The sequence below is a fragment of the Sturnus vulgaris genome, chromosome 4 (genome assembly GCF_052056855.1).
Source record: "Sturnus vulgaris isolate bStuVul1 chromosome 4, bStuVul1.hap1, whole genome shotgun sequence".
In the NCBI taxonomy this organism is placed as follows: domain Eukaryota; kingdom Metazoa; phylum Chordata; class Aves; order Passeriformes; family Sturnidae; genus Sturnus; species Sturnus vulgaris.
This window is the reverse complement of record NC_142246.1, coordinates 27,678,426-27,698,161: the sequence shown is the minus strand read 5'-3', so window position 1 is coordinate 27,698,161 and position 19,736 is coordinate 27,678,426. Positions and strand designations below refer to the sequence as shown.

General features: G+C 39.0%; 1 protein-coding gene across 3 annotated transcripts in view; it reads left to right on the top strand.

The window, feature by feature from the left end:
• The window catches only part of DLC1 (DLC1 Rho GTPase activating protein), a 216,252-nt gene that overhangs the window by 182,834 nt on the left and 13,682 nt on the right, over nucleotides 1–19,736 (top strand). For all 3 annotated transcript variants that reach the window (XM_088163409.1, XM_088163410.1, XM_088163411.1), the window contains 3 exons: nucleotides 8,186–8,257; nucleotides 11,296–11,377; nucleotides 18,205–18,268. In XM_088163409.1, the coding sequence (XP_088019535.1) occupies nucleotides 8,186–8,257; nucleotides 11,296–11,377; nucleotides 18,205–18,268 (218 nt within the window). The remainder of the gene's footprint in view (nucleotides 1–8,185; nucleotides 8,258–11,295; nucleotides 11,378–18,204; nucleotides 18,269–19,736) is intronic.

Sequence of the window (19,736 nt, the reverse complement as noted above, 5' to 3'; positions counted from 1 at the left end):
CAGTATGTTCTCAAAGGTCATGCTAACCAAGTAATTTCTGGGAGAAGAGAAGGTAAAAGTCATCTTCTGTTTCCCATTCTTTGGAGGAGGGTTTGTTTCTCACTCTGGAATCTGTCAACATGACCTCCCATCAGAGGATTTGACTAACTGCTTTCTCTGCCCCGAATAATCCTCCTCCAAGACCACCCTGTGTTAAGCAGGCCAGATAAATAACCCACGTGCCCAATTATTTCTTTAGAGTTTTTTAAATTTCTTGACATCTTGTTCCTCTTCATCTGTGAACCTTCTTAAAAACAAGATGGCAGAAGACCACTTTAATCTAAAAAGAGTGATTTGACATGAAAACTGCCACATCAAGCCATAGTTTTCTATCCAAACAAAGTTAGCTTTTATCTTCAGATCACATTAGTTTTTAAATTTCTTTCCTAATTCTCTTGTATATGTTCAAAATTAAAAACAAAGCAAAACAAAAAAACACAAAACCCAAGACATCAACAAAACAAAACAAAAACCTATTTAGGAATAAATTATTAACTTGCAGTGTAAGCCAGGAGTTGTGATGATACTTTTGTGTCCTAGAACGTGCTTTCCCAAAGTCTTCAACAAGTTAGGAAGTAACGCAGCTAACTTTGGGCAGCTAGAAGCATATTTAATGGTGTGAAAATAAGCAGTATTTGCAATCTATTACAGAGTGTGTAGGCACAGGGCTTGACAGATACAGAGGGAATATCCTTCATTTCAGTAGCCCTTTATCAGATCCCAAAGTGATGTTGATTTCGTGGTTTTTGGAGCTAATCATCTGTGCTTGGTCCTCTTGACAGAGGGAAGGACTTCTTGCCAGCCAGGGCATGCTCTGGAGGTGGTGGTTGTGCCCTCTCTGACCTCCTGCCATCGGGCACTGTCCTTCCTTGTGCTCTGATGAAAACCTGGGTTTCTCCCCATGCTAAAAATAGTGAAACTGACCCCATTTATTCCTGCAAAAGTTTTGTTGGGTTTTAGAGATCCACAGATTCACACTGGGAGAGTCCTAGTTAAGTCCTCTGAAATTTATGGAGGCTCGCATTGATTTTAACAAGTGTTGCCTCAATCACTAAACATTTTGAAAACATGTTGAAGTATTTTCAACAAATGTTGTTTCTCTTTTTATGTCTTGAGCTGAAAAAATTCTGAAGTGATTTTGATATGCTGAAGACTGTGAGAAAGTTGAAGCTTAATAATTAGATTTTGGTCCACAAAAGCAGTATTGTGCTTGCTGTGCTAGCAAGAGTATTAGTGAGCATTAAAAGTACTCTATTCTGTATCTTGGTATAGTTGGGTGAGAAAAAGTACATACAGCCAACATACACCTCTGTAGATATTTTGGACACCAATCACATTTACATTTTTTTAAATTTAATTTTATTTTTATTGAGCTTTCATGAATAAGGAAATAAATAAACCTAAATCCTATCAGTGGAAGCAAGCCATTTGCTTTTTTCAAAAGTTCTGCTGACCAAAAAAAAAAAAAAAAAAGGGTGTTCAAGCTTCCTGCTTTTTTTTTCAGAGAAAACATCAATATATGATCTTAAACATCTGTTTCCTTACTTCTTCATCTGTTCCCACACGAATTCCAAACATACTCTGTTTCTTCTCCCAGTGTCCTGTGGTTTATACATAACATCAACTGCATAGTTACTGTCTTGCTTCAAGGCTCTGTAACTTGAAAAAGCCAGCCAGTCCCATGTTTAACTCAAAGCCAGCAGGAGACAACACAAAGAGAGTATTTTTTTAGTCGTCATCATATAGTTGTGGAATATCTGAGTAACATTCATCACTGTTTCTAGGGGGTTTATGACTAGAAAGCAGTGTATGGTATTTGGTGTCATATATGGTTTCCCTCAGGAATTTGTGAGTTCTCCTCCCCATCCCTCTGAAAGTTTTTAATAAGAGATATTTTCCTAAAAATGCACATGCATCCATACTGGCTTAAGTTGATTGCTGAGGCAGGCAGCGGTAAGTGGAGATCACAGCATGTATCAAAAGCACAGCATTTTGACTGTAGAAGGTAAATCGAAGCACAGTGAAATACAGAAGCACATCAAAAAAGTCATTTTGTAATTGCAAAATGTAACTTGCACTTTGAAGGTGAAAGGAGAAAAGTTACTCTCTTGGGAAGGTTGTTAGCTTTCACTTCAAAACCTGCAAGCTCATAATCAGTTCAAAAGCTGTGCTTTACATTCTCTTGATCTCATTGGTTCTTCTGGAAATCCTTCATGGGCTGAATGTGTCACACTGTTATTCTAGGACAGTTGTATAAGATTAGATTGTTCTCTCAGAAGTAGAAGAAATTCCAAATGTGTTAGAAATTTGGCAAGAGCTTTTAATGGGATTTTCAGAATGCTGTAGTTTTTAATCGTCAAACATTTATTGACAAACTTCCCAAGTTTGTGTTTGAGATCATTATCCTTACAAAATGCTGTTCTTCACTAATTATATTTTTGCTTTATTTAATCCTTGCTATGTGCTGCTTTCTTGAAACGTGTGGAGCACTAAGTTAATGATACTGCCTAAGGAATATTTAACAATATGAGTTTGATAGAAAACAGACTTATGAGAAGGAATTTAATTATTTTCAAGCAGCAGTCGCATATCTTCAAAGTGAAAACTATCTGAGGCCATGGACACATAACAGGCTTACTCTTAGGAAGTCAGTCATACTGTCCCAACTTTAAAGGGCTGCAGGCGTATGACATTACACAGAACTGATTTATCATTTTTAATGCCCGGACTGCTCGTTTGTAGACAGCTGCCACAGTGCAGTGATTTCCCCGGTTTGTCTCAGATTTCACGTCTGTGTTCATGTGTCTATAGACTGAGTGGTTGGATAATGTGATCAAGTCTAATGTTGAGACCACAATTCACATGTCAGAGATGCAATTCAAGCACTAGGAAAGATGATTGCTTGGACTTGGGCAGTGGAATTCTATCCAGAGAAGAATATTTTTCACATATACGACAGCTGCTCTTAAAATAATTATCCTGAATGAACCCAAGCTTCTCAATAGCTCAGAACAGTGTTTTTGAGTTGAACAAAAATTTTGCAAAGCACCAGAAGTTTCAGAGAGACATAACATGTAGGGAGAGGTAATTTCTCCTATAGACAGAAAAAGAGCATGCCAGCCGTTTGCAGCCAATAACATGGACTGTCATTCCTGGGTAGGGAAGAATCCTTTGTGCTCCGTGTGCTCCTCTGTGCCTTAGCAAACATACAGATAGTCTATGGGGTCTTAGGCATTAAAGTAAGGAGATAGTGTGTTCATCTCCAACTTCCATGAAAATCTGGAACCATTCTCTGCACTGTGTAGGAGAGCCTCTCCCACAAGCTAATTCAGGAAGATGATTTTGTATTCAATTTCTAAAAGTTTTTTTTCTCTTCTGAAAGAAAAGTCAAATAATGAATTTCAGCTAGAGTAACTTACTTAAAAATTAAGACCAAGATGAAATTAAGAAGCTCAAAATAACCCAGTTATGTATGACATTGAAGTGAACCTTAAGAAGTGAAGCCCATTTTTTCTGAGATTCGATTTGGACAGTGCTGATTTTACCAGTCTCACTACAGATTTTTACAAGCTGCTCTCTTAACAGAGCCAAAAGGTGGGATGAGTAGAACTGAGGTGTGGAGGTGCTAATATGATTGTAAAGGTGTCTGAGCTGAGGCAAGAGGAAACCATCTGCTTGGAAAAACTGTTCATAAGATGTTTAGCACTTAGGTGAAAATTGAGTCAATGCATGACTGTACAAAGATACATCTGCTTTGCACCTTGTCCTGAAGACCCTGAAAGAACTAGTGTTTAAATTGCATGTTATTTCATGGAAGCAAAAAAGAAGAATGAAAGTAAATGTTGTTGCTGTCTTAACTGGACTGGTATGATGATTTTTTTCTGAGAGAACGTTATTGCAGCATCACTGTCATTTTTCTTTTCTATGGGAGAGAAAGTATCATTAAACAAAAGTCTGTAGGCATCTTACAGTTCTCCCTTCTTCAACTGCAGTTTCAAACAAGGTGTTAATTGAGATATTTTTACTCTGAGGCTCTAAACTTGCAAACTTACAAGGCCAGGAACCAAGATTGACCAAAGTTTAACAAAAAAAGGCAGTTAGACTTTTCCATTTTAATTTACTACTCTAGGGAAGAACTGAGTTCTCCTAATCCCTCTGGAAGAGGGTAAATAAGGACTAATGGTTCCCAACTACACACAAAAGGGACTCCTACCCTTGATTTGAGCATGGAGGATGGCTTTGTAAAACAGACTAACAAATAAAGCTGTTTCCAATAAAAATTTCCTGTTTCCTCTTTAACACATTTGCCTCTTGTTTGCTTACACGACACCAAGAATAAAGATTTCATTGTACTTCTTTTTGGGTTTTTTGGGGATTTGGGTGGGGTTTTTTTAATTTGTTTTGTTTTACTTTCTAAGAGGCTTTTTGTTGGTTGGTGGGGTTTTGGGGGGGTTTTTTGGGTTTTTTTGTATCGGGACATTTAGAAATAATAGCACAATTTCTTTCTTCCAAGCGGTTTTTCGTACAAGAACCTCCTGCTGCTGGGGGAGGGCACAGGATGCATGTCTGAAAAGCTGCACATACATTTCGTGCTTGGAATGTATACTGAATGGTAGTTTATTGTAAAGGTTTTAACTGGCAAGGATGTTTGATTCAGAAAGGAAGTGGCACTGCAGGGACAGAGTGGGTGACCAGTCCTTTGCCTGCAGCAGCTTATCACTTCAGCTGCCAGAGGTTCATCAGAAATTGCTTTGCAAATTGTGGCTGAAGTAGGCCTTTCCTAAAATAGGTTGGAAAGCAGTGTAGAGTTCCTCTGCAAGTTTCCTCTCCTCCCTGTGGCTGTCAGCTGGCCCCAACCAAGCGAATGCTGTGCTTGACAGTGAGTTCCTATCTCAGATAATTATCTGTAACCTAGGTCCCCTGGGACACTGAACAAAGGCTATTGAATGTCCTGTCCCTTCTAAATGTTTTTAAGTGGTTGGAAGTCTGATTTTGGAAGACCTGTTCTCTTTTGTCTCTTATTATCTTGATTGCCATTGATCAGAATGACAAGGACTTGCACATAAATATTCTCATGTCCACTTGGATATCAAACTGGCAGCTAGCAAACCAAGAGTCCCAGGGCTAATGCTGCTGAGCTGGAAGCTGGAGTTTGGAAATTGTGGGAATGAGCTTCTACCTCCAGAGTAGTTTAAATGATTTGGCCAGAACCTCAGGTTTAACCAATGTGTTTTATTCTCAAACACAGATTCCAGTTAAGCTGCGGTAATGAACTTTTTACCTAGACAAGCTCTCAGCTGTTTAAATTTGTGTCTCTTATTGTGAGGAAGCTTGTTCAGTGTACTCAGCTTTCTGTGCAGCTTATTCAGTGTACCTTGGGCTGGATTCTCCCTCTGACTATATTTTGATCTGCCTGAATTTCACACACATACACAATTTTGTTCATACTCAGGCTCATCAGTAGCCAACAAGGTTGAGACAGGGAAAATGGGTTAAAAATTACCTTTCCTTTTGGTCACACCACATAGGAGTGCAGTCTAGGAGGAATCCTGAGTTTGGCCAACTGGAGTTGAACAAAAGGAACCTAGTCTTTTTTGTCTCACCTCCACTCTGTCACCAGTACCCGTCATGTCCCTCTCCTACCCATGCTTTGTGTGGGTGGAGATGACATGGAGAGAGCCCTGGGCACTCCCTGGCCCCTTGTTCAGGACAGTACTCCAAACCCTTCACCCTTTCAAGGGATTGCAACCCTTTGCCTTTCCAACAGGACTTGCAACTTGCCCTCTGAAAATGGGGCAAATATGGCCTTTAAACACTTAGCACTGTCTTGTACAGAACCCAAGGCATTTACATAGCTTAATCGATGGACAGGTGAACATGTGTTTTATTGTTCTCTGCAATTCTTGTGGACAGATAGGAAAAACTGAGATGTTTCATTGCCTAAACTTCTTGGGGAATTCACAAAGGTATTTTGAAAGCAAATATACTCTGAAAATCCCAAAGGCACATGACACTTGGGTGCCCATAAAATATAACTTCCACATAACTGGCATATACATTTGCAGAAAAGATACACAAAGCCTCTAAAGAGAATGGTGAAAAACGTCCAGTGAATGCATATGCATAATTTTCCAGCTCTTGAAATAATTTACAGGTCATACACCTGGGGGGCCCAATAAAGGACCTGTGAACAAATATTTAAACACATTGAAGAGTGCCTGTAATAGTAAGGAATCTGACGCTTTTCTCAATTGCACTACAAGCATCTCCCTCCATTTTTTGTCAAATGCTTGTTATCTAGAATAATTTTGTTCCCTGATTTTAAATCAAGTAAAATTCTCATTCAATCCAGACAGTTCTGCAGAGTGTGACCTATAAGATACTGCATTTTATTTTAAGTACTCTTAAAAATTAGTTGTATGTTTTTTGCTTTGCTACTTTAATTGCTTCTGAAGTATTAATCTGTTGTCTTGTTTCTTCTTGCTTTAGTCATACAAGATTAGATTTTTTTATTAAATTTCTTAATAAAATTTTTTAATTAATTTTTTTAAATTAAATTTCTTTATTAAATTTCTCACATATTTCCTTAGTATGCTGAAACTGAAATACTACTTTTAGCAAAACTTTGTAATCGTTTGCAATTGGAATTGAAGAATGCCTTTCCTTAATCAGTAGCTAAGTCAATATGTCTGTACGTGCTTGTTCTCATGTGGTCCCATAACCCAAAGGTGAAGCAAACACAAGTTGCACAAATGCCTGCTTGTCTTGACTTCAACAGGAGTGGATTTTTAGGTGTTTATTTATCTGGAATGTTGTGTTTTGGCTCACCTTAACCCCTTGGTTTGGATATGTGTCTTAGCAAAGTAGTCTGGCAAAGCACAGATACTTTAACGCTATTGTAACAATTTGGAAAATGAGAGGGGGAGTTGCCACGGTTTTGGAGACACTAGAATGTGCCTGCCATTTCATCCAATTCTGTGTACCTATATCTCAGTGCGAATATTTCATAGCATGACAAAATCTTGTGATATTTTATTTACATTGTGTTCGGCTTTTCAATGCTGTATATGCAGTAACCTGTATTCGGAGCAATTCTGAGCAGGCCCCTTTGTGCATGGTTTCTGCAGCAGGTAGCCACAGTATCCTCTCCAAGTAGGTGGCAAAATTGTGTACTGAGTTGTGCATAATGAAGCTTTTGTTTCCTGGTCTGTCAGGAACAGCGAATATAATCAAAGCCAGACAAACTTTAATAGTTTCTGATTTCTCATTGTTTGTTTGATCAGTTCTAAGCAGGGAGTTAAATTCCCAGTAGCACTTTATTGAATTTTTTGAAGAACATAATTAGCTCAATCCATTTCTTCAACACTTGGAGAATATCCTAAGTGCGTTTTATATTATCCCAGTTTGAGCTAATAGGATAACATATTCTTTATCTCTACTTGTATTAAATAACAAATGAATTTTTATGTGATTTATTCACAGACTAATATTTCTTTCTTTCAGTGTAACATATATGTGTGTGAATCATTTCATTCTGTGGCATGCTGTTTTGGGCAGCGTGAGGGAAACCTTCCTGTAAAACACCAAGTAACTCATAAATACCTCGTGGACTTCCAATGAAACTAGGTTCTTGTTGGGTAGTAAATATGTACTTGAGTGAGCTTCAGTACAGTGTGTCAGTTGTTCTTGGGCTTGATTCTGTCAGTACTATCTACAAGGTGTTAAAGTGCACAGCAATGCGAGCTCTGCAAGGAATTTCTGTCAAGACAAAGTAGTTGTGCCAAGAGGACCATAAGATTGCTGAACAAACACTGCTCATGCTGATTGCAGATTGGTTTTTGTAGTGTTAACAAATACTGAACAGGATAATCCATAACTGCTACAGTTTTCATTTGTGCCTGTTTCTCTTACTATTAAAATGATGAGTTGTTGATAAATAGCAGCTGAGTGTTAGTGACTTTTCAGAATCTAAGGTATTTGATAGTGAGAAGAAAAGCAAACTGGGGCAAGCAAACATGTGTCTCAGTTCAAAGTTTCTGGAAACATTTGTGCTTATTTTGCAATGGGGCTAGTAGAAGTGGTGGAGAGGAAGTTTTTTCTCTGCAGATCACTAATCAGAAGGTGATTTATTTCTGTCCTCTTTCAGAAATCGAGGCCAAGGAAGCTTGTGACTGGCTGCGGGCTGCTGGCTTCCCGCAGTATGCACAGCTTTATGAAGGTAGGCACCTGCACTCAATCCTTCCCCAGCAACTTTTGGACAATAAGATGTAGTATTCACCAATAAATAAGATTCAGGGGCACCACTGAAGTTCCAGTATATAAGATAACTTTTAGGGACTGGGCTGCTCTTTGCTACACACCACACACATAGATGTATCAAACCCAATGAGACTCTGATGCATGCTGGAGTTTTGAATTTGTTTCAGGTTTCTGTTTTAGGCTGAATCTTCCAAACATCATCATAGAACAAATGTAAAGGTTAGTACTATTGTATGTTCCCTTTGGTTAAAACAGAAAGGAACCTAGTCAACCACTGCTACAAGCCCAGTCTTGGAGAAATACAAAAGCAGTGTACAGCTCCACTGGCTAATGTTCTCCTAATGGAGCAGTTGCATATTCATGGATAAATCTGTATACCTCATGATTCCCAAGTCCTCTGTCTTTTTTCAGAATGCTTTGGGTTGGAGTTAGACACAGGCTTGCTCTGAAGGGAAAAAGAACATACAAGCTGTTGTTGTGCAGATGCTCCTCAGAGGAGTGGCTGCCTCCTGCAGTCACTTGTCCTTCTCTGAGATGAATTCATTTTGTGTGTCTGCTTTTACAAAGTTTTGCTCAACTAGAACTGTTTTCTTCATTGCCTCTCCAACCTACTAGAAACCTGTGGGTTTTGCATACAGTTCTCACACTCTGATGCAGGGTACCAGATAGAAGTTTGTTTTAAAGCGGGATATCCTTTTAATATGTATATATTATTGTTCATAATTTGCCCCCACACCACTTAAAATTACTTTCATTGTACTGAAATTACTATGCACTCTTAACTGCATCTTCATTTTTACGAAGAAAACTCCAGCTGCTGCTTGTAAGAAGGAGCATAGAAAGTTCATTATTTACAGTGAATAATTGCTGAAAATTACAGCAAATGCTGAGCTGACCTTCTTGAAAAATGATCTTGTTTAGCTTTGATTTGCAGCTGCATTGGCAATATGAGATGATAATAGCACTTTCAAAAGCTGCACTTGGCAGAACTTCTCTTTGCCTGTTCAGAAATAAAATTTCGTTTTATTTTTTCTTTTTTATCTTTCCTTCTTTTTTTTTCTGTGCTAATGGAGATGCCAAGATTTTCTTGGGACATGGAGCTGGAACTGTACTTCCAGTCTTTGTTACAACTGAGACAAAACTCTCAGCTGAATATGTGGGTTTGTGGGTTTCTTATTATGCTGAGTCATAAATCTAATAAATTACTTGCATTCAGAAAACATGCCCTACCTGTGTTACCACTGCCCTACCTAGAGATTCTTACATGAAATTTCTATTGTAACAGCATGCCCTGTCTAACATCAAAAGGACCGCAGAGGTGAGAGAGAAGCAGTGAGAGCAAGGCCAGCCATACCTATTGAAAGGACAACTGTCCTTTCTGAAAAACACTATACCATTGTCCTTTGCAAGCCCCCCTGGCAGCAGCAACAACAAAGCTAGCAATAGCATAGATTTAGCACTAAGAAAAGGGTCTTATGCAGACTATCAACCTCTTTCAAGTCACCTCTCTCACTTAAGTTCTCGCATATTCTCTTGTAGACATTCTAAGATATGACTGTCCCAGTGGAAAATATTACATCAGCACTGCTGAAAAATGCATGTTAAACGTGCTCACCCTCTTTACTTGCACTTTCTGCTTAAAATCACGAAGGGGAGACTTGTGAATTAATTGGGTATAATACAAGAGTTCTGAGCAGACTCATGTATGGAGGGTTCCCGTGCAGTGCACATTTAATATGGGAGATTGATCAGTGTACCTTTGCCAGTTGCTTTGCTAAAACTGCAGTTTTCTGTAGAAAATACAGAATTACTAGCATTTTGCAGAATATGTCATAATTTGTATTCCTGAGGCAATTGTAGAAGCCGTGTATACCCAGTCCCTGCAAGTGCTCAAGGCCAGGTTGGATAGCTCTTAGAGAAATCTGATGGAAGGTGTCCCTATCCCATAGCAGGGAGCTTAGAACTAGATAAATTTTAAGGTCCTTCCAGCCTAAACCATTCTATGATGCTATGAAAATGAGGACATAGAATTCACTAATTCATAGAATTCAGAGAAAATGAATTAATTTCATTGAATTCATAGTTAATTTTCTGTTAATATAGAAAATACCTTTCTAGAAACTAATATCAGTCTTAATTATTTTCCTCATTTCAGTTCATTCTTCCCAGTCTATAGAAATTTTAAAAATCTCAGACAATTACTTGGATCAGGAAAATTGTGTGCAACTGCAGCAATCTGTTCACAGATTGACCTTGTATTTCTGCCCTGAAGAACCAGCAGCTTTGGGTGGGAGTTTTAGCTGTGCAAGGAATGCCAGATCAGGACCTGTATGACAGTCAGGAATCTGTGGAGTACAGTAAATAATATATATATGTGTTTGCTGCCTTCAGAGCTGTAGTAAATTTTCAGGTCTCTGCCAACACTGTTTCCTCCCCCTCACTCTCCCAGTTGTTTACCTAAATAATCTCCTAAGGAAAGGAGGCAGTATGGTCTCCACACAGCTTGGTTTGCTTTTGTTTCAAGCCATATCTCATTAATGAAAGTGTCAAACTTTTAAATAGTTTAATTAACAGCTAAGGAGATTCGAGGCATTTTTTTCATTCTTTCATAGAGTTTTGGCATTTACTGGCCTTTTTTCTCTAATGTGAGATATTGGTGCTTTGATGGAGATTGTATATTTATTTTCTATAAAGCTAGCCTGAATTAGTTTACACTTTTTATGTCTAATGGGGAAGCTTGTGTTTGCCTTTTCCCATCTCCCATTGTTTCATCTCTGCTTTAATAATTTTTCCTCTATTCTGTGTATGAACTTTCAGTTATCAAGGCTGCATGTCAAAAATCTATAGATGAAAAGGAAGCACCTCTGGAATTTTGACGTGATAGAATGCCAGTCACTGGCATCTTGATGAGCTCAACTGCAGGCAGCTGGTTGTTTGAAATCACGCATCACTGGGAATAAGCATCACTTTGATTCCATCTTGTTTCTTTTCCTGCAGATCTCCTTTTTCCAATTGACATTGCTCTAGTCAAGAGAGAGCATGACTTTCTGGACAGAGATGCTATTGAGGCGTTATGCAGGTAGGTGAATAAAAATCACACTGCATTTTGAAACAAAACTCTTCCTATGTAATAGAAAGTACCTGGGAAGAGCACAACAAAAAAGCACACAAAAGTATGTGGTTTTCATTAAAATACTTTATTGGGCTAAGTAATGTTTGGGGATGTTATTTAAAAGAAAGTTGGGAGGAGAGTGGCAGGAATCTTTGTGAAAGGGTTTCACAGGCATATTTTTTATTGTTCTTTGTTTGCTTTCTTTCCTTATTCCCAAATTAGTTAGGCATGTGAAAGCAGAACTGTGCTGGCTATAGCAATCTGCACGTACAACTGCAGCACCAATTCCCACACAGGAATTGGGGTTTGGAAGCAGTATCAGCAAAGCAATGCCGGTGCACTCCATCACTCTCCTTTCTTACCTTGGTGGACAGCTGTGTATACAAACAAAATGCTGTGTGTATAAACAAAGTGCTGTCTGTGCAAACCCTCATGCTGGCCTCAGTGCATTGCCCTGTGTAACGTGGGTATGGCTGAAAGGGATAATGTAAGGGAATCTAATAGTTTATCACTGTTCCACAGACAGGTCTGCTCTCAGCCACATGCTCACATTAACTCATCTCTCTTGTTTATGGGCTCCTTCCACAAACCAATTCAACTGGCTCCCCCCACAAAAACGGTCTTGATAGTCATTTCCTGGGTTAGTAGATTAAATCGATTGAAAACCTTAATGAAGTAAGTGTGAAGAATGGGGCAGGACCCCACAGCCAGCTGCAGAAGCAGGAGAAGGGATAGGTAGAGAAAAAGAAGGAGCAAGACTTGCTGGTGTGTGGCAGGATGTTTTTTACACAGCTACAGCCTCAGCATTACCATTTTGGTCATAACAGCAATCACGATGACCCCATCTGGCATCATCTAACATTAATCCATCCATCAGTTACCTCCTCTGGTGTGAGTCCACAATCTTAAATGGCAGAAGAAAAAAGCTTTAACTTCTCGTATCTCCTCTTACCTAGAAATAAGTGCAGTTTTATGGCTCTGTCCTTCAGTATGGCAGCTTTCCAAACTGCCTGCAAAATGAATGCTTTTGGATACTGCATGCATGGTCTCTGCAACTCTAAATGTCAGTAATTCTAATGAATTACAAAAGCCTTTTAAGAACAGCTTTAAGTTTATAGTGTTCTCATGCCATCACTGCCATACTTGGAAGGGAAAGAGAGGGACTGGAATTTAAAGTTCTTCAGAAATATTTACAGGATTTTCAAACAGAAAACAGAAGAAAACAGATTTGTTGTCCAGTCATTAGGAGGGGAAAAATCTCATTAATGTTAAATTCATGCAAGATGTGCCTTACTCAAGTGTGGCACACCTATTCAATTGATATTTAAATATGATGCCTTGGTTTACTTATTTGTGTGCTCTGGAACTTGTGAAGTCATTGAACAGAGAGTACAGCAAAGCAAATAAATGCTGATTCCCAGAAGCATGGTCTTCCCTCGCCAGCAAAACTAAATACAGTCAGGCCAGCATATTTAGCTTTTGGTGCTCTCCTCCAAGAATACCTTTTAACCTGGGATTAATTAATTATTCAGGGGGGAAAAAAGTCACAAATCGTTTCCCACTGATGAAAATAGCAATGTATGCTCCATATCTCTATGAGACAAAGATTTTAAAGGTTGAACTGTATCATTCTGAAGCCTGTGGCTTTTACATTAGTGTTCTCTTTTACAAAATAACTTTAAAACTGACAGTGAAGTATCTCCAGAAACACTCAGATTCCGCCTCAAAATAAAATTGAAGTAATTCAGTTAACCATCTGAGATGTCTGAATTTGGCTTTTTACCATGTATGTTAGACAAAAGCAGTACATTATCACAACCTTTCCACCTCTAGATTTTTTTTTCCCACACCTCCATGTTTAATTTTGCAAAGCTCATTAAAAGCTGTGGAGAAGCACATAGTTTGGAATGCTGCCTTTCTGCCTGCAGCCTGAGTTTATTTTGACTCATGCCACGGTCGGTGTGTAAACAGTAAAGGGGTTTACTCAGTAAAGGCTTTGAACAGTTTCACAACTATAAGCCTATCACTGTTTCTTGATGAAAATCAGAATACTTTGGGAGTTATTTGCACTTTCAGCACAGAGCTAAGTGAACATTGTACACAGTTGATGGTAACAAAATAGTAAGAGGTCTGTGCTGAGAATCTGCTTTTCTGTGCAACAGCCAGTGCTTCCCAGAAGTTCTGATTTCCATGTTCTGATAACTGTATGTTAAAGAATTGTATTAAAAAGACCGTAGAAATCACAGTGACGGGGATTCCTTTTTTAAGTTTGAAACATTTTAAGTGATAGCTTACATCTGAACAGTATTGTTATTTAATAACCTTATTAATGTAAGCAGGTAAATTAACTTTAACCCATCCCATTATGTTTTTTAAGGAAAATTTTCAAGTGAGACTTGAACTACAGAGATAGCATATAGCACTCAGTAAGAGATGGTTAAGAAATGTCATTTAGTGATCTTACTGTGAAAGGTAGGGTTAAGAATGCAAGAGTGACCATATTTTAATTTTCTGGGATGTTTTCTTTTGTGACTATGCAAACCAGTGCTGGCCTTGGTTTCATAAAACTTTATGTAGATTAATGACTGGGAATTTATCTCCAGCAGATAACTGGATGCATCATGTGCTGCTGAAACTAAGTACTGAAACATGCTTATCCTAGAGGTTGTTGCTAAGTGCAAAATACATAGCAAGCCATGATGGAAATCCTTTTAAATCTCCTTATGCATGGCTAGGAATCTGTTACACTATATATGCAAGAGTTTTCTTAAATCTTTTATCATCAGGACTTCTCATCCAAGAAGCTGGTTGTAATGTACTCACAGTTTGTATCATTTGGTCTGTGGAGAGCTGATCTCCTTTGCAGAAGAGCATGCAGATGAACCCCAGGAGCCAAAGTAGAAAGTGTCCACTGAGACAAGAAGGGCTTCGTGTGACAGTTACATGTATGATGGACCTGGACTTTGCTCTGTAAGCGGAATTATGAATTTAAGTCCATCAAGAAAATATTTTAAACTTTAAAGCTAGAACATACAGTTCCTCAAATCCAAAATTGTAATTTAGAATGCATAAATCTAGTATTCTGCATTGCTACTACTTGATTTGGGTGCATGGGGTGAGAACTTCTGTTAATGAGAATAAAATGAATTATCTGGTGTTCTATCCAACACAGAACTGACTAGTACCTAGTTCAAAAAAAGACTTCATGTCATAAACCTACAGTTTAATTTAGAAGTTAGCTGTTCATACTGTAGTTTTTTGTGGTGAATGTCTCATTTGGGCTGCCTCTCTTAAACAAAGTTCAGGCTAAACTAGTTTGGCCATTTCTGAGAGGACTAATAAAAATGCATCACTTGCTCATTTCTGAGAGGAGCTCCAGTGCCTCATGTTTTGGGTGCAGCAGGTTCAGGCTGTGTGATGGCCACTCAGGGCTGATATGGGCTGACTTGGAGTCTAGGATGGAGAAGCAGGTCCTGCTGCCTTGGTCACCCTCAAGGCAAAGGGGTTTGCAGAGCTGGGGTGAAACAGAATGAGAACCGAGGTAGGAGTCCATGGAGAGTGAGGAGAAGTGATGTCTTGGAGATAGAATGCTCTGTGGGAGTAAGATAACCTCTGGATGTGAAGATGTATAGAGAGGGCTGACTCAAAGACATTTCTCTAAATGATGGGAAGGAGTATTATCTTGTCATCCAGACAGTCATCTAGAGAGTGGCCAGGATAGGAGGCATAGTCAAAACTGAGACTGAGACAGCCAGGTGGTGATAGTGGCTGTAGCTGCTGTCTGCAGCAATTGTGACCCATCCCTCTGTCTCCCATCTTGTCTTCAGGAAGGTGTCACTGGGACAGGTTTGGGAAGAATGAGGCAGGTCTGCTGACTGTCAGTAAAGAAATGATATGTGAACTTATACCTGTGACTGAAGTTAAAAAAGGAGAAGGTCCAGACCCAGAAGAGAAAATTGTGGTTTATTAACTAGCATCAATTGGATGAGAAGATCTGTAGAAAATGAATATGTGCTCATAGGCTTTAGAAGTATTGCAAAGCATATGTGACGGTTAATGATGGTTGTACAGGTAAATCTCATCCTGACAAACTAAACTGTAAGCTTAGATTTTAAGACACACTAATGTGTTTGGAAAGCAATTTTGCATATTGTACTGTATTTTCAGTGGTGTGTAGTTCAAGGACCTTGGCCCTCCTGAATTTGAGCAGAAGTTGAAGCAGAATGTGTGATGTATGTAATGGAAGTTGCAGACCTGATGCAATTGCTGCAGAGTATTTAGGTTTTAAAAGGGAAACTGGTTTTCAGATGCATCCATGTCAAATATGTAACAGACTTTATTTGCCTCACTGCTATTTAATTTAACCTCATTCATTGGGGATTATCTTATCTTGCCTTTGTACTAATTTTTGTGAGGCGTATGCCAGGATATTTTTTTTTAAATACCCTCTGTAAAAATAAAGGTCTTTGCTCTACCCTTTTCCACCTATTTCAGGGGTTTTAGCTGAGTAGGAAAGAAGTCTGGGGATGTAATCTTTGTGAAATCAGAGATTGTCTTTATTAGTGGTCAGACAGGCTGGAGCTAGATAAAGCCTGATCCAGGGATTGTGGTAACTTCTCTCTGCATAAGTCAAAGGTTGCAACACTGTGAAATTTGTGAATTATTACACAATATAGAACTGAAACCAGTTTAATATTTCCTGGTCTTGAGGTCCAGGAGTATGAGAGGAGAATGTGTTTATAGCAGAGCTTTCTGATGCTTGTGTGGCCTCTTGAAAAAAAACCAAACAGTTCTGTGTGTAGCATGTAGATGGGACATTCACCCTTCACCCGCACCATAAATTCAATTCTTCTGAATTCACTGGACTTGTGCATGTACCCACCAGCTGCAGCCAGCAGGACTGAGCCTTTTGCTTTCTAAATTCAGAGCAAAGATTAAATCTAGATTAAAAAAAAGAGATCTGGATAACTTTTCTAACCTGCCACTGCCCTGCTATTTAACCCATGGCAATTCTTCCTGTTTCTCTTGTGTTGTAGCTGGGTCTAATTATAGATCAAACTGCCTTTTCTTTTTTACTTCATGACTTTCAGCAAAAGCATCAGTAGCAGCTTTCCCATTTTCTTTGATGGCTTCAGGATCAAGCCCTGTGTAAATACCATCTGCAGCCAATCCTGTGCATAAAAGGCAAGAGAAAAGAGAAGAAACTAGTAATTCTCCCTGTGCACACATTTTCTACATTCAAGTACAAGTTTCATGAGTCTGAGAAAATTCATATGAAGCAATAGGGCATGTCAGCATTTCCTTTCTTTTTTAGTTTTTCAAAACTGCAGATACAGGCGCTTTTTTGCACTTTGCTCAAATGAATTTTTATGTGAATATTACATTACTTCCTTTGGAATGAATTAGGCTTTTTAAAACTCAACTTTGCCACTGTTGGATTTGGGCTGTGGTCCAGTTGAAGGAAAGGGGTGGCCCTACTCCTGTGCCTCCTCCCTGCACACATAACTCTTCACACAGCTCAGGGTACTGACCCAGGGGAAATTAAACTCCAAGAAGTATTGAAAGATTGGTTTTCAGCTCAGTTAGTCTCCTCATGCAGCCTACAGTACAGTCTCATGAGCAGGCGTATTGACGCAGGACTAAATTATCACTTCCATGAAGCTGCTGCTTCAGTTTTTCTGCCTTCTGCATCGTGCCTAGCCTGTTTCTTCCTTTTGCCTTGTGATAGCCCTGGCAGTTCTCTAACCACACTTTACCAGTATAGATTTTAGTTGAACCATGTCCTTGGAGCAGTTCCTGGGAAGGCAAGGACATGGAGAAGAACAGGAGACCATGGCAGCCTCCACTTAGCTGAGCCTAACCTTCCTTGCAGCTGTGTCACGAATAGCACTGACTTTTGCTGGGTTTTAAGTTGCTTGTGCTCAGCCCTGCACACTGAGTGGCTGGGGAAGAGAGGAGAAGAAAGATAATTTTTGGTTGCTTTAGGGATACCTACCAGATGACCGGATTAGCTCACTGAGGAATAGAGGAACGATCATATGTATTCATACAGTACTTCAGTATATGTATCCAGACTGCTGTCACATTTCACAAAGAAAGAGGTTGGCTAGTTAGTGCTGCTGCAGCAATTTATTTTTGTTTAGATTTTAGTCCTTCAGAAAAATATTTTTATATATGGAAGAAACTTTCAGTTTAGGAAACAGAAATTGGGTCTGTGTTCTGGGTTCGGGTTTTGTTTAAACTGATGAGTGGTCTTGTCCCAGGACTGTATTGAAAATAATCACTGTTCAAAAACAAAATAAGCATCCAGTGAGTGGAAAATAAGTTTTCCTCTGGGAAGTTTCAGCTTACAAAGAACAATTTTAAAGCAGCATACTTTTTTTTAATATAGTCGCATGTTTACAGTGTCAAATTGGAAGACTTTTCTGTTATTTTTAGTCTGTCAAGGTTAAGTGTTTCAGGGTTCTGATGTCTGCTATTTAGAACAAATGTAATTATTACAATTTGTAGCATGTGATGTACTTCTCAATTTAGTCCAAGTTTCCATTAACTTCTCTTTACTTTGGTTCAGGTAATTGTGACAAATAGTCTTCCATCGCTCCCTCTGAAGTTAGAGTACAGCCAAATGTAATGGGTTAATAGTTAAGTAAATTAGGGCTCTAATTGAAACTCTGCTTGTGGCTATTTGTATGCAGAGCAGCTTGGGGACAGCCTTCACAAAAGCTTTGAACTGGAATAGCCTATGTCAAAACACTGGAGTATTCTCTTAACATGGTTTCCTTTGCTCTTTGCAGGCGCTTAAATACTTTAAACAAATGTGCAGTGATGAAGCTAGAAATCAGTCCCCACAGGAAAAGGGTAAGTTCATTTAATTCTGTTACAGCATTATGTGTTTATAAAACTGGAAAAAGCCCATCTAGCAGATTGTTTAGCTTCAGTTTAAGATTACACCTGAGTAGTACCTGGCGAGGACATAGTAAAAAAGTAAAAAATCTGCTTACATTTCTTTTTGTGTTCTCACTGAGTGAAAAGTGCAAGGCTTGGCAGCGGGTAAAGTTTGTCTAGCAAACTTTTCCCTGGGATGCTGCTTCTAGTGTGAAAAGCACTTCTTTGCCAGGGAGGTTGTTGGTGTTGTAGCCTATTGCCTGCACTCAGGCAGGATTTTATAGAGTGGGCTTGATGGCCACAGTGAGCTGACCTTAATGTTAGACCACCGTCTTTGACATCATCTTCAGTTTTGGTTCCCTGCCATCACATTAGAGTTTTATTTTATTTTATTATGATGTAGACAGGATCAGTTAGACTGTGCTTGGCCTGCAAAGGAGAGGATTAGGTACATTGCTTCCTTTCCAATATATTTTCAAAATACAACACTACCTTTTCAGAAAGTTAGCATGTTTCCAGGGAGCTCAGCGGGAATTAAAAGTGTTTCCTGAATCTTCAGGATTCCTGTGGAGCAGGAACTCACTCCTGTGAGTGAGAAATAAGAGAGCATCTACTGTAATTTCAGTAAGGTAGTACTGACTTGCTAATAAGGTGCCACTCAATAGCTGTCTTAAAACTATGTGTGTGTCCTAGGAGGGATCAGTAATTGATACCATCCCCTGGGATATGACAACTGCAGATAAAGATGACTGAGTTAAGGCAATACAATGCTGCCCTACCCCTAACAAGAATGCATACAAATGCTCTGAGGTTGTTTACCAGGAATTAATCCCCTCTTTCCCTATCTGTTTGAAGTATGTTGGAAAGAGCATCCAAACTCCAGAAGATAACACTCTGAGGCAGCATATGTAGGAACTCCTTAAAAGTAGGGGTTGGCCTACTGGATTGCCATTTATGACCACCAGAAGATTTCTCATCCTTTTTCCTGAACCTTGTTAACAGTGGAATGATCAGTGTTGATATCAGAAGTCAGACCAGACCTGAATTCAGGTCCAAACCTCACATCTTCCAGAGTCTGGATGTTACCTTTTGTTTCAGCCCTTTCTGAATTTCATTCACCACTTATGTTCTGGCAGAGGGACTCAGAGCCCATTCCCTTTCGTTATTGATGTCAATAAAATCAAAAGTTAGTTTTTAAGCTTTTTAACACTAGGGGAAAATTCTGTTGACAGAAACACGTTTCTTTATGTATTCACTGACTTATTTGGAAATTAAAATCACTTTCCTGCTCCTTTTTTTTCTTTCAATCAATCTCATTCACCCCCCAATAATCATGGCAGTTTCAGATTACTTTTTTCTGCTGAAAACTTTAATAAGCAAGCCAGAATTTTGTGTTTTCTTCTGGGTTTCGGACAAAGGTAGTTTGCAATAGTTGGGAGAC